This window comes from Emys orbicularis, chromosome 7, assembly GCF_028017835.1.
Source record: "Emys orbicularis isolate rEmyOrb1 chromosome 7, rEmyOrb1.hap1, whole genome shotgun sequence".
Classification (NCBI taxonomy): domain Eukaryota; kingdom Metazoa; phylum Chordata; order Testudines; family Emydidae; genus Emys; species Emys orbicularis.
Window position 1 is genome coordinate 45,780,275 of NC_088689.1, and position 13,802 is coordinate 45,794,076.

The following is a 13,802-nucleotide window of genomic DNA, read 5'->3' on the forward strand; positions in this document are numbered from 1 at the left end:
CTAAATACATATTTGTCTTTGTGTTGTGAGGGAGGAGAAAGTAGGGACAAGATTGTGTATGCTGCAGCATTTACCTGTCTGGACCATGTGCACACTTTTTGGGGAAGGGGAAAATAAAGGCTGTACTGGAATTTGTTTACAACTGTGGACAGTTATAGTATGAATATATAAAATGGGTGTGTGCGCTATGCTGGCTGTGCAGTATACTATTACCCTGTTGTTTTTTTCTGCTACAGTTGCTGCTCTTCTTGAGGTAGGAAATGACTTAACAGATCTGCTCATACATGATTTACACTGGTACAATTTCAATTTAAACAACTCCTTCTTAGCTGAAGAAACTGTAAAACTAGAATAATTCTTTCAGTCATTTACTTTAAGTAATGTAAGTTTATTTATTGATTGTAAATATTTTGAGTGATGTTCTGGTAATGGATATATTAACTAAACTAGTGATTTCATGATCAATATCACTTATTTTTGACAAGGCCACAACCTAGAATTTGAGTTTATACATCAAGAATAACTTTTGTGGTTGGAATTTTTTTCATTTTATTAAAATATATATTTCTTTGATATTTACCTGTGTTATTGGCAGAGAATGAGATGTATTTGAATTTATTTTATTAAAAAAACCTTGAATAACAATGAAATATCTTTATATGATTTGTAAATATTGCAGACAATAGAAATGCATGTTTCTGGAATTATACTATATTTCCCCTTGTAGGTAAACATAAATAAAATTGTCATGCTTGATTAAAAGTGACTACAATTAAGATTTTGGTCTGACTTTTAGTTTTATTTAAAGGAGAATTAATTGTGTTAGTGATTTGTGATCTTGAAGAGATCCTTCTAAGTATATGTGTAGACTTAAATTGCAATTGTAGTCTGAAGAACAACTCTGTAAAAACAGCATTGTGAGATTATTTTTGTTTTGTTTGTTTGTTTTTTTTAATTCAGTCTTGCAAGCTTTGTCGGTGGGGCTCTAGGATTCAAGCTTAGTTCTCTTCCATTTTAGTATCACTGCAGTAATAAAGGTTTTGCAGACTAAATTCTGTCTTTAATAACACATGTGAAGCCCCATTGTCATCTGTGGGTTTGCACAGATATAATTAGAATTTAAATAATCCTGCTGTACAAAATGGAATAGAATCTGACACAAAAATATAACCTTATTCCCAGGTATTGTCAGTAGCAACAAGGGCCACATTCAGTGTCTAGGGTTTCCTTTTAAAATTACAAAACAAAACTGACCTGAGCCCGCACCCAGAAATCTGGGAAAACTAAATACTTCCTTGTGGCGCCCTTAATAGGCAATACTTTCCCACTCGTCGCAAACACTAAGTTTGTGTATAAAACAAAGAAAACTTGTATTAAGGGCAGAGGGAACAGGGCACAGCAACATTGACTTCAAAGTATGCAAATAATTAAAACACGCATCTGACGGTATCTTGGGCAGTAGTCCTTTGCCTCAGTTTCCTCACCTTCCAGTGTGAAAGTCCATTGGACTTTAACACACCATTTCCCCCATCCCTCTACTGAATCTCAGTCAGTTTGTTGTCAAAGGTTAGCAAAGTTAGAGTCCAGTGGTGTGTTCAGATAGGTTCAATTCCAGCCCCTTTGCTGGGGGAAGGGAAGGAGTGCTCCCTGACTCCTGTGAAGAGATGCCTTGCTGCCCATCTCTTGTCTTGCTGCTGCTGCTTTTTTGCATCTAACTTAGCTGTCTTGGCTATGCAGGGTTAACAGGTGTGAAAAGCAGTAAAAACTGTTACTAAAACAAGCAGCTATGACTCTGAATGAATATAAAGAGCAGATCTATCTAGTAAGATAGTGCCATTTTTGCTGTTTCACTTTTCAGAATAAAAATACACCTTTAAAGTGTATTTATAGTTTAAAACAAAACGTATTCAAAAACTGGTTTGTCTTGCTAACCCAATAATCCCAACTTTTAAAGGAAATGTATTGTTGTCTAGAAGATAGGTTAGGAGGAGATTTGAATTTCTCTTCTAAGTGCCTGGGTTTATCTCTTTCAACTCTCCTCCCCCCCCCCCCTTTTTCTGAATAGGTTAGTCTCCCTTATGCAGCTAAAATAAGGAGTCAGTCATGAACGCTAAACCAGTGAGAGAGCAGGAGGAGGAAAATTATACAAACTTAAGTGTGAAAGAGAATTGAGTCCATTCCCTATCATCCCCTGCCCTAAAAAGATATTTCTATTTTTCTTTAGGAGAGTTGAGTCCCTCTTTTCCCCAAATTCCTGTGTCTTTGTCTTCCTTCCTCTCCCCAACCCCTGTATCACTCTGTGGTCTGGGCTTCAGTCTCAGCCAAAGAGAGTTCAAGAGCAGATCAGTTGGCTCCAGCCAAGGTCCCTTCACTACCTTAGTCAAATCAGCCACATGCTTTCATATTTCTCTCTTTACATGCTCAGCAAAGGAAAATGTGGTGGAAAGTTTGATTTTTCTAGTAGGGCTTTCAGGAATTAAAAAAAATGTGATTAATTGCATGATTAAAAAATGAAACAATTAATCGCACTGTTAATAATAAAATATTTAAATATTTTTGGATGTTTTCTACATTTTCAAATATATTGATTTCAATTACAACACAGAATAGAAAGTATACAGTGCTCACTTTATATTTATTTTTGATTACAAATATTTACTCTGTAAAAAGCAAAAGAAATAATATTTTTCAATTCACCTAATACAAGTACTGTAGTGCAATCTTTTTATCATGAACGTTGAACTTACAAATGTAGAATTATGTACAAAAAATAACTGCATTCTAAAGTTTTACATTTTTATTTTTGAGCCTACAAGTCCACTTATTCCTACTTGTTCAGCCAATCGCTCAGACAAACAAGTTTGGTTACAATTTGCAGGAGATAATACTGCCTGCTTCTTGTTTACTGTGTCACCTGAAAGTGCGAACAGGCGTTGGCATGGCACTTTTGTAGCCAGCGTTGCAAGATATTTTCGTGCCAGATGCGCTAAAGATTCATATGTCCCTTCATGCTTCAACCACCATTCCAGAGGACATACTTCCATGCTGATGATGGGTTCTGCTTAATAACATTCCAAAGTAGTGCAGACTGACGCATGTTCATTTTCATCATCTGAGTCAGATGCCACCAGCAGAAGGTTGATTTTCTTTTTTGGTGGTTTGTGTTCTGTAGTTTCCACATCAGTGTGTTGCTCTTTTAAGACTTCTGAAAGAGTGCTCCACACCTTGTCCCTCTCAGATTTTGGATGGCACCTCAGATTCTTAAACATTGGGTTGAGTGCTGTAGCTATTTTTAGAAATCTCACATTTGTACCTTCTTTGCTTTTTGTCAAATCTGCAGTGAAAATGTTTTTAAAATGAACATGTGGTGGGTGGGTCATCATCCGAGACTGCTGTAACATTAAATATATGGCAGAATGCGGGTAAAACAGCAAGAGAGATACAATTCTCCCCCAAGGAGTTTAGTCACAAATTTAATCAACTCATTTTTTTAACGAGCGCCATCAGCATGGAAGCATGTCCTCTGGAATGGTGGCCAAAGGCTAAGCGTTCGTATGCCCCTTCATGCTATCTGGCACGTTAAATACTTTGCAATGCTGGCTACAAAAGTGCCATGTGAACGCTTGTTCTTACTTTCTAGTGACATTGTAAATAAGAGGCGGGCAGCATTATCTCCCGTAAAGGTAAGCAAACTTGTTTGTCTTAGCGATTGGATGAACAAGAAGTAGGATTGAGTGGGCTTGTAGGCTCTAAAGTTTCATATTGTTTTGTTTTTGAGTGCAGTTATATAACAAAAACAATCTACATTTGTAAGCTGCACTTTCACGCTAGATACTGCACTACAGTACTTGTATGAGGTGAATTAAAAATACTATTTATTTTATCATTTTTACAATGCAGATATTTGTAATAAAAAATAAAGTGAGCACTGTACACTTTGTAAACTGTACTGTAATTGAAATCAATATATTTGAAAATGTAGAAAAACATCCAAAAATACTTAATACATTTCAATTGGTTTTCTATTGTTTAACCGTGCGATTAAAACTGATTAATCGCGATTACTTTTTTTTTTTTAGTTAATCGTGTGAGTTAACTGCGATTAATCAACAGCCCTATTTTTAAGTTTTTTTTTTTTAACAGCAAACTCCATTTCACACTTTTCTTTAAATTTATGATGGTGAAAAAGTAGCTGTAGTGGGGTACCCTGGGTTTAAAATTGTTTTCATATAGCTTTTTAGCAGAGTCATGGCCATATATCATGTACAGATTAGACTAATTCCCACTTCCTCTATGCATTCACCTTGCATATAAATCTTGGGGGGTTTTTTTGGGTTTTTTTGGGTCAGTGTATCCCTACTCCATGTTTGTCAAACAGAGCTTAAATCAAAATTCCAAGTAAACCAGGCACACAGTAAAAACATGTAAAAAATATAGTCTATCCCATGCTATAATAACCAGTTCTGATATTGTACAATAAGAAACATAAACACACAACAGAAGATTTTTCCATTGATATTTGATACTTAAGTTATTCACTCTTTTCAAAATAGTGAATTAAAGTTAATCCAACAGCAGTTGTCCATCTCTCTCTTTGGTGGAGCTTGAGGCAGCTCTGGTGTGTAACTTAAAGGAGTCCACACAGCTTAACTTTTTTTTCAATTTGTTTTGAAAATAAGTGTAATGTTCTATTTCCAACCATCTGCCATATATTACATTAGAGAAAGGAAAAGGGCAGGGGGATAATGAGACATGGATTGTTAGCTCACTGCTTAGATTCTGCCAGATTGAAATGATCACTGTTGCAGGCTGAGTTGTACTTTAGAGCTCTTTTAGTTCTTCTGAGTGCACCCTTTAGGTGACAGGCTTGGCTTCCTTTACCTCTCTCAGGATCCAACCACTTTTGGACTGATCTCTGGGTTGCAGCCCCCCCTATTTCCCAACTGTGTAACCATGACAGGCCCAATTGTACTTACCATTAGCAATAAAATTTCTTTCTGGGAGTGTGACCCATGACTGACTAAAGTGACAGAACACAATTTTATCAAAACAAACATATAGTTTATTCACCCAAAGGTACATAGCAAACAGGGAAAAAACAAGGAAAGGCCTGGTTCTTGCCTATGCTATTTTTCCCTTGGAAGTGTTGGGTAAATTGCACTTATTAGACATCCCTCCTCCTGGACTAGGAGTGACAGACAGCCCCTCTAGCATGCTGCCTTTTTTTCCTTCAGAGACTGATCTCCACCTGTTGCGATCTACTTAAGGCCCCTTTCCTTCCCGGGCTGGGGACTTAGTTTAATAGGCCCTTGGATTCCAAATTTGGACCTGGCAAGAATAATCTTGGCTAGCCCAGCTGGAGCTAGGCAGGTGAGTATTCCCCAGTTAATAGTTTCCCTATTGTTTCTTTGGGTACCTTTGATACTTTTTTTTTTAAAGTACTGTACCTTATCTTTGCTGCTGTTTCCACTCTTACAGGTTTCTTTGATTTGACTCCTTGCAGCGAGGTAGGGAATCAAGCATATGAACTGAGGTGCACATGATGTTCATAAAAAAAAATCCCCTTTTCTCCCTCATTTGCCACAGAAATAAAGGGGACACTTTCCCTTATCATGCCGTGTCAGATGTTTGAGACTGCTTCCCTGAAATCAACACTCAAGGTTTTGAAGCACAGACATAGAGAAATCTGTGGCCTAGAAAGGGACTTTTCTTAACTACTTATGCTGGGAAGGAGACTATGAAGTGGCAGTCAAAAAAGTTAACAGTTTTGGGACTCGTTAGGAAAGGGATAACACCAGCAAGGAGCGGGTACCAGTGCCACATGTCCAGCTGCACTATAGAAGAGCTGGCAGTAGCAGCCTGAGGCTAGGCGCGGGCAGAGCAGCTGTGCTGTAATGCCTGTCTGGAGTGTCTCCGGGATGGCGCAGTGGCCCTTGAAAGTCACATGGCACTTTCCAAAACGTTAGCCGGGCTGCTGCTCGTTCTACGGAACCCCGGCAGGCCGGCCGGCCCGCCCGGGGCTAACCCCGTGCTTCCCCCGCGTCTGATGCACTCGGGACAAAGCGCCACATCCTGCTGCCTGGGAGCGACGCCCCCTCCCGCCAACGCGCCCTGCGCGAGCCGCTCGCTGCGCTGGCCGGCCTTCCATTGGCTGAGCGCCGCTCGCGCCCGCCGTCCCCCCACCAGCCTGTAGCACGCGGGCAGGAACTTCTGTCCCGCCCCTGGGCTGAGCGTGGCGTTACTGAGCCTGCGCGACTCTTCCAAGCTGGCGGGACTTTAATTCATGGGCGGGAGCGCCTCCATGACCACGCCCACGCCACTTGTGCGCCCCTCTCCGCTCGGTATCGGGTCTCTCGGCTTCCGCCATCGCTATGGAGCTGGGGTGGGAAGAGCAGCGGGTGCTGGAGGAACTGATGGAGAAAAGTGTCTGTGAGGAGCTGGCCCCGCCGGAGAGGTACCGCCCGGGGGAGGGATCCGCCCCAGCGCGCGTTGTTCGAAATCGGAGCGGGGTTCGGAGCCAGCCGCCTTCTCAGCCTCCCCGGCGCTCTCCGTCCTCTCGCTGCGGGGACCGACCCGTCCTTTCCGCCCCGTGTCCCGATTGTCCCGGGCCCCTCGCTCCGGGGATCCCCGCGCCGTGTGCCGAGAGCCCCTACCTCGGGGGACCGGCCCCGCGCCGGGGGCTGTCATTCCGCGCCCGGGGAACGGCTCGGAAAGTAGCTGCAATTGTAGCCTGAGCTTTTTCACTGTGGCTGGTGGCTATGTGAGGTCGGTGGTCCCAACATGCAGTTCTCTGGTAGGAACTAAGGAGTATCGTTTCCTGAAACCAGCTTACAGGCTGCGTCTCTGTACTGAGGAAAGGGGTGGCTGCGATCCACATTGCAGAGCTCCCCCGGTCTGTCTTTGGGGTGGGAGGGACGGAGCCTCTTTCAAACAAAACAAAAACCTTCTTGGAACAAATTGAATTTGGAGTTTCTACCCCAGCTGTTCTCAAACTTCATTGCACTGTGATGCCCTTCTGACAACGAAAATTACTACATGCCCCCAGGAGGGGGAACCAAAGTTGGAGCCTGCCGCTTGGGGGCGGGGGGTCCAAAGCCGAAGCCCAAGGGTTTCAGCCTCAGGCAGGGGGCTTGTAAAGTGAGCCCTGTCGCCACCTAGTGCTGAAGCCCTCAGGCTTCGGCTTCAGCCCCAGGCCTGTCCCAGCAAGTCAAAGCCCGCCCGGGTGACCCCATTAAAATGGGTTCGTGACCCAGTTTGGGGTCCTGCTCATAGTTTGAGAACTGCTGTCCTAGACCAGTGCGTTGCTGATGTAGGCTCCAGAGTTGAAAGCTTATGCTCAAATAAATTTGTTAGTCTCTAAGGTGCCACAAGTACTCCTGTTCTATTTTCAACCTGGTTTCCCAGAAAAACTCTACCTTGGGATAAGATGTGGCAGAGGAATGAAACTTGTTTTACGTTAGGAGTCTTGCTTCAGACTTAAATATGGAGTGGCTACGGCCTCCAAACACCACTGTGTATTTGGCTATATTAATGCAACCATCTCTTAAGTTTTCAGAAGAGAGCAGTTGACTTCTGTGACACAACACTCAGCAAAGGTTTGAACAACAGATACTGTGTATTAAGAATCAACATAATACAGAAAAATGAAGATGGTCCTGAGAAACACCTGACAATTACAGCTTCTCAATCACTTGAAGATACAGAACTGTGTATTCTAAGGAATGACTGGTAACCGATATGTAAATATAAACATTTTCTGTGATGGGGATATGGTGTTAGATGATGAACTAGTTCTCTGCATGCTCTTCTGGGTGGGTTTTTTATAGGAGTGTCAACTGATCAAACAATAATGGAATATCATTTATTTAAATATTTTTGGAAGTTTTTTACATTTTCAAATATTAATTTCAATTACAACACAATACAAAATGTACAGTGCTAATTTTATATTTTTATTACAAATATTTGCACTGTAAAACAACAAAAGAAATAGTATTTTTCAATTCACCTCATACAATACTGTAGTGCAGTCTCTTATCATGAAAGATGAACTTACAAATGTACAATAAAACTGCATTCAAAAATAAAACAATGTAAAACTTTATCACCTACAAGTCAACTCACTTCTTGTTCAGCTAATTGCTCAGAGAAACAAGTTTGTTTACATTTGCGGGAGATAATGCTGCCAGCTTCTTGCTTACAATGTCATCTGCCAGTGAGAACAGGTGTTCGCATGGCACTTTTGTAGTCAGAATTGCAAGGTATTTACATGCCAGATATAACTTAGATAATTTTTTTCACATCTTAGCTCATAGAGCCGAGAAGCGCATATACCCCTTCATGCTTCGGCCACCAATGCTTCCATGCTGAGGACACTCGTTAAAAATATAATGTGTTAATTAAATTTGTGACTGAACTCTTTGGGGGAGAATTGTATGTCTCCTACTCTGTTTTACCCACCTTCTGCCATGTATTTCATGTTATAGGCGTCTCGGACCCAGCACATGTTCATTTTAAGAACATTTTCACTGCAGATTTGACAAAACACAAAGACCAGTGTGAGATTTCTAAAAATAGGTACAGTACTCAACCCAAGGTTTCAGACTCTCTGAAGTGCCTTCCAAAATTTGAGAGATGAGGTGTGGCACATACTTTCAGAAATCTTAAAAGAGCAACATTTTGATGCAGAAACTACAGAACCCGAACCATCAAAAAAGAAAATCAACCTTCTGCTGGTGGCATCTGACTCAGATGATGAAAATGAACATGCATTGGTCCTTACTGCTTTGGATCATTATCGAACAAAACCCGTCATCAGCATGGACGCATGTCCTCTGGAATGGTAGTTGAAGCATGAAGGGACATATGAATCTTTGTGCATCTGGCACGTAAATATCTTGCGACACCGGCTACAACACTGCCACACAAACACCTATTTTCACTTTCAAGTGACATTGAAACAAGAAGCGGGCAGCATTTTCTCCTGGAAATGTAAACAAACTTGTCTGAGCAATTGGCTGAACAAGAAGTAGGACTGAGTGGACTTGTAGGCGCTAAAGTTTTACATTGTTTTATTTTTGAATGCAGTTTTTTTTTGTACATAATTAAGTTTATCTTTCATGATTGATTGCACTACGGTACTTGTATGAGGTGAATTGAAAAATACTATTTCTTGTTTATCATTTCTATATTTTTTATTACAAATATTTTCACTGTAAAGTGAGCACTGTACACTTTGTATTCAGTATTGTGATTGAAATAAATATACTTGAAAATGTACAAAAACATCCAAAAATATTTAATAAATTTCAATTGGTATTCTATTTAACAGTGTGATTAAAAAAAACTTGCGATTAATCGCAATTTTAGAGTTAATCGCATGAGTTAACTGTGATTAATCCACAGCTTTAGTTTTTTACTGTCTTAGATTAAAACAAAATTCAGAGTATATTATCTTAATACATTGACTTAATATAATATCAACATGTTAGTGCCTTTTATTAATCTTGAGAGCAGCTGGTATCAAATGTCAATTATATTGTCTGACAGTTTTCACATAATTTTGTCATGGCTTAATAATACTCTAACAAACATGCAAAATGGTGAAATTGTAAGTGGGTAGTTTTACGTTTGATGTGCTAATTGCAGCAGTTAGTACTGGTCCCAGGTTTGAGCTAATTGAACTGATGCAAATATACAGAGATGTCCTTGCAGAATTGGGTATTACACAAGCTGATTGAAACACCTATGCTAACTTTAGCACCACTGAACAGAAAAAGAGCTTATGACAAATTATAGAGGATAATAATTAGTAGGCAAAGGAAGCAACATTGATTGAATGCAAGAATCTCTTGCTTCCTGAGGCGACATGACTTCCAGGAAAAGTGATTCTGTAAAGTATGTAGGTTGCACTTTTTCAAGATATACAGTCTCAGTAAGAATGTCATAAACTTAATTTCATTTCAGATCACTAAATTTGAGAGTAGCTGTTTAGGAGAAAATACAGCGGAACTAGTTTAATGCAGAATCCCTATCCTCTGGATTTCATGGGCTCAGTTTGTGGGAGCTCTACTCCAGATGCTAAAGCAGTTGGCAAACTTCAGTTATATGAAAATAGGGCAATGCCAAAAAGCAATCACTTTAAATAAGTTAAAGACAGGCTTTCAAGAAGAGCAAAGTTTGTGGTAGAGAATTAAATCTTGGTAGGGATGACATATTTTCAGAGTTTGATTGCATTTATAAGGGGCATTGGCAAGTACTTCTTCTCAAATGTCTTATTACATTGGATAATCTGGTAGAACATCTTCCTGATTCTGTTCTATTCTGAAGTAGTTACTGCAGTTCTTAAAAACTTCTTAGATTTTACTTTCAAATGAGGCTATATAGAACTGATAGAATTCTGTAAGATTTTTATTTGACATTACTGTAAATGAGTAGAAATGCAGTTCTGTACAAAGTCCATGATTATGTACAAGATCTGAGTGCAAAATATATTGGATTAGTTTGTGAGACTGCTCTTACTTGGTGAGGGTTGAATTATTTGAGTATCTGTATGTTTGTCTGTAAAATGGAAATTTTGTGCAATTTTTTGGAAGCATGCTTTCTCACAAATATTAAGATTGATTTTCACTGACTGTTATAGAAACACTTACATCTCTACCCCGATATAAGACTGTCCTCGGGAGCCAAAAAATCTTACCGTGTTATAGGTGAAACTGCGTTATGTCGAACTTGCTTTTATCCGCCAGAGCACGCAGCCCCGCCCACCCGGAGTGTTGCTTTACCGCGTTATATCTGAATTCGTGTTATATTGGGGTAGAGGTGTACTTGTTTTACTAGTGTAAATTGCTTTTTATTTAATTTTTCAGTGGATTCTCCAGGCTAACTTCTTGAAAAATTGGATGGTTTACTCTGATTTTGGAATATGAACTTCATTTCCAATATATCCTTACGTCTTGCAAATTGTTATTGCAATTTGTAATTACTTTACAGGTATTCTGTTCCAGTAGTTCCAGGAGACATCATTCACTTAGAAGGAGATTGTCATTCTGGTACCTGGATAATAAATAGAGACTCTGGATATCTAATTCTGTACCCAGACTTGCTGCTTTCTGGCACTACAGTATCAAATAGTATTCGATGTATGAGAAAAGCAGTACTGAGTGAAAAGTTCAGGGTAAGTGGTGAAACCATGGAATATAAAATTTTAAAACTAGTGACAAATCACATCGAAAAAAGTCCATGCTTTGGAGCAGGGACATGAACATTGGCCGATAGTGGCGTTTGTCTGGGCTGTGCCTTTTGCCATTCATGTGAAAATCTGCTGAAATTTGGCCAAGTTATAAGCCTATGAAAAATCTTAGTTTGCACATTATCAGAGACTTTGTGGAGCTTTGCAGCCAAGTTCACTGGAAAATTCCTTGTGTTCTGAGCAGGACTTTACCTGTAATTGCAGCTTCGGGCTGCTGCAAGCCAGGGTTGGATCTAGGCGCAGGAACTGAAAGCAGGGAAAATCTTCCTGTTCTCTCCCTGTTGCCTCCCAGGTAGCATGGGTGAGGAAGCAGCCTGATTTGAATGCAGAGGAGTGGGGAGAGTTCATGGTCCCATTCCAGTGGACTGAGGAGAGGCTGGTCCCTACTGCTGGCAGCAGCATTCAAGGGTTGGGGGTGCTGAAATGAGCCCGCTGCTGCCTGCGTGGGGGCGGTGCCGTTCTGCTGTTTGGATAGGGGTGACTGGTCCATGCATTCTGGGATGCAGTGGCAACTCCCTCCTGGGGACCATGGTGTCGAGCAGAGCTGACTGTTTGGCAGAGAGGGGAAGATCCTAAAATGCCTTACCTGCAGAAAGTATTGAACCAGCAGGGAGGGGTAAGGGGGGAGTGAGAAAGAGAGAGAGAGAGAGAGAGTGTGCACGCAGGGGCTCTCACAAGGGCTGAAGCTCCTGGGAGAGGCTCCTGCTTTCATGGGTTTCTAAATCTCTGTGGTTTTTAATTAAAACTCTTGAAAGCTAATAGGTACTCAAATCACTGCTATGTATGCCTATGTCGCCCATATGTGTATGTATTCCTGCTAAGTCACATGAAAAAACAGCTTACACTCTTTATATATTAATATATTGTAAGAAGACTTAAAAGTGCAAGCTTGCCCATGGACAAAAATTTAGTGCTCAGTGGAGTCTGTAACCCACTCAGAAAAAAAAAGAAAATTTAGAGGGGATGTTAGAAGGCAACCCTAACGAAAAAAGGGCTTACTCATGAGGATTTATGACCCGTTTTATGTACATTACAGTAAAATGTATTGCTGGTTGTGATTTTTTTTTTTTTTTCTTGTAGAGTTGTGAGTCCAGTTCACGGCAGATGCTGATTGGTACAATCCTTCATGAAACTTTCCAGCAAGGAGTAACAAATAACTTTGCACACAAAAAACTACAAGAACTTGCCTTCAGAACTGTCCATGGACCAAAGTATCTAAAAGAAATGTAAGTGACATTGCAGATATCTGTCTAGATTTGAAGGATGGAAGATGATAATAGTTCTGTCTTCCAGTTTAAGTGTTGTCTGTGGTGCAATAACTCTTTTAAAGTGCAGGATATTCAGAAGTAGGATTACTAATTGAAGAATATTCCACCAAAATAATATTTGTAGAAGGTATTCATGTTTTTTATAAAGACACTTCCTGGTCTGAGAGTAAAAATACTTTATTTAAATTGAATTCAGCAACTAAATAAGCCTTCAAAATCATAGCCACTTGGGAGAGGTGAGTAAAATTCTTCTTTTGGCAGGGTGGGCAAGTGGATTTTTTTGGCCTGGGATATTAGATTTTCATGAGTTTTTCAAACCTTAGCGAAATGTGACAAACGCAATTTAAAAAAATACTGTGCTGATCCCTAGAAAATTCTCAACTGACAAAGCAGTGAGGCCTCTCATTTTTACATTATTAATCTAATTATTTTATGCCACTCATCTTAAATTCTAGCTAAACACACTAACAGTTACAGACATCTCTCTTCAATTCCCAAACTCCAATTTTGTATTTGTGGCCAAAAGTGAAAGTATTAGATTCTACATTTTGATCTGAAGGCTATCAGATTTGTGATGCTAATCTCAAGACTTTGATTAACTTTGCTACAAAGTCCATCAATTATGAATAAGGCTCCGTCTTTGTCACGAAAGTCATGGATTCCGTGACTTCTGCAGCAGCCCCGTGTGGCTGACCCAGGAGGCGCCTGAGCAACTCGGACAGTCCCCGGCTCAGTTGCACTGGCTGCTGCTGGGACAGTCTCTGCCCCCTCCTGCCCCCGTCCCCCAGCAGCAGGAGTTTGGGGGCTCAGGGTTGGGGCTGCTGCTTACCTGGGGAGGGGGGTTCCCCCCCCCCCCGCTCCCCTAGCTCCACATGCTGCCTCTGCCTGCAGCCAGGTACTGCGCCCACAGCTCCCACGGTTCCCAACCAATGGGAGCTGCAGCACTGGGGCTTGGGGCAGAGCGGAGGTAGCTCTAGGGAGCTGGGGCCGCTGCTTCCCTGGAGCTGGGTAAGGAGCCTGCCCCAGTCCCACCCCCAGCACCCATTCCCCAGGGCCACGACTTCCTCCCTCCCCCCCCCCCCCCAGCACCTGGAGTGCGCCCCCCCACGGGCCGCAACTTGCCCCCCGAGCACCTGCGCCCTCCCTCCGCAGCACCCGTGGTGCTTCCCCAAGCACCTGCGCCCCCCTGCCCAGCACCCAGGCCCACCAAACTCTTCCTCCCTCACCCAGTTTTAGTCAGGGGTATTTCTAGTAAAAGTTATGGACAGGTTACGAGCCTGTGA

The 13,802-nt window shown here is 41.3% G+C and overlaps 1 protein-coding gene across 1 annotated transcript in view; it reads left to right on the plus strand.

Moving 5' to 3' along the window:
* Nucleotides 1-6,371: 6,371 nt before the first annotated feature.
* DNA2 (DNA replication helicase/nuclease 2) overlaps nt 6,372-13,802 on the plus strand; it is a 29,891-nt gene continuing 22,460 nt past the window's right edge. The window contains exons 1-4 of the mRNA XM_065408196.1: nt 6,372-6,454; nt 7,549-7,728; nt 10,993-11,176; nt 12,332-12,477. Coding sequence (XP_065264268.1) covers nt 6,372-6,454; nt 7,549-7,728; nt 10,993-11,176; nt 12,332-12,477 — 593 coding nt within the window. The remainder of the gene's footprint in view (nt 6,455-7,548; nt 7,729-10,992; nt 11,177-12,331; nt 12,478-13,802) is intronic.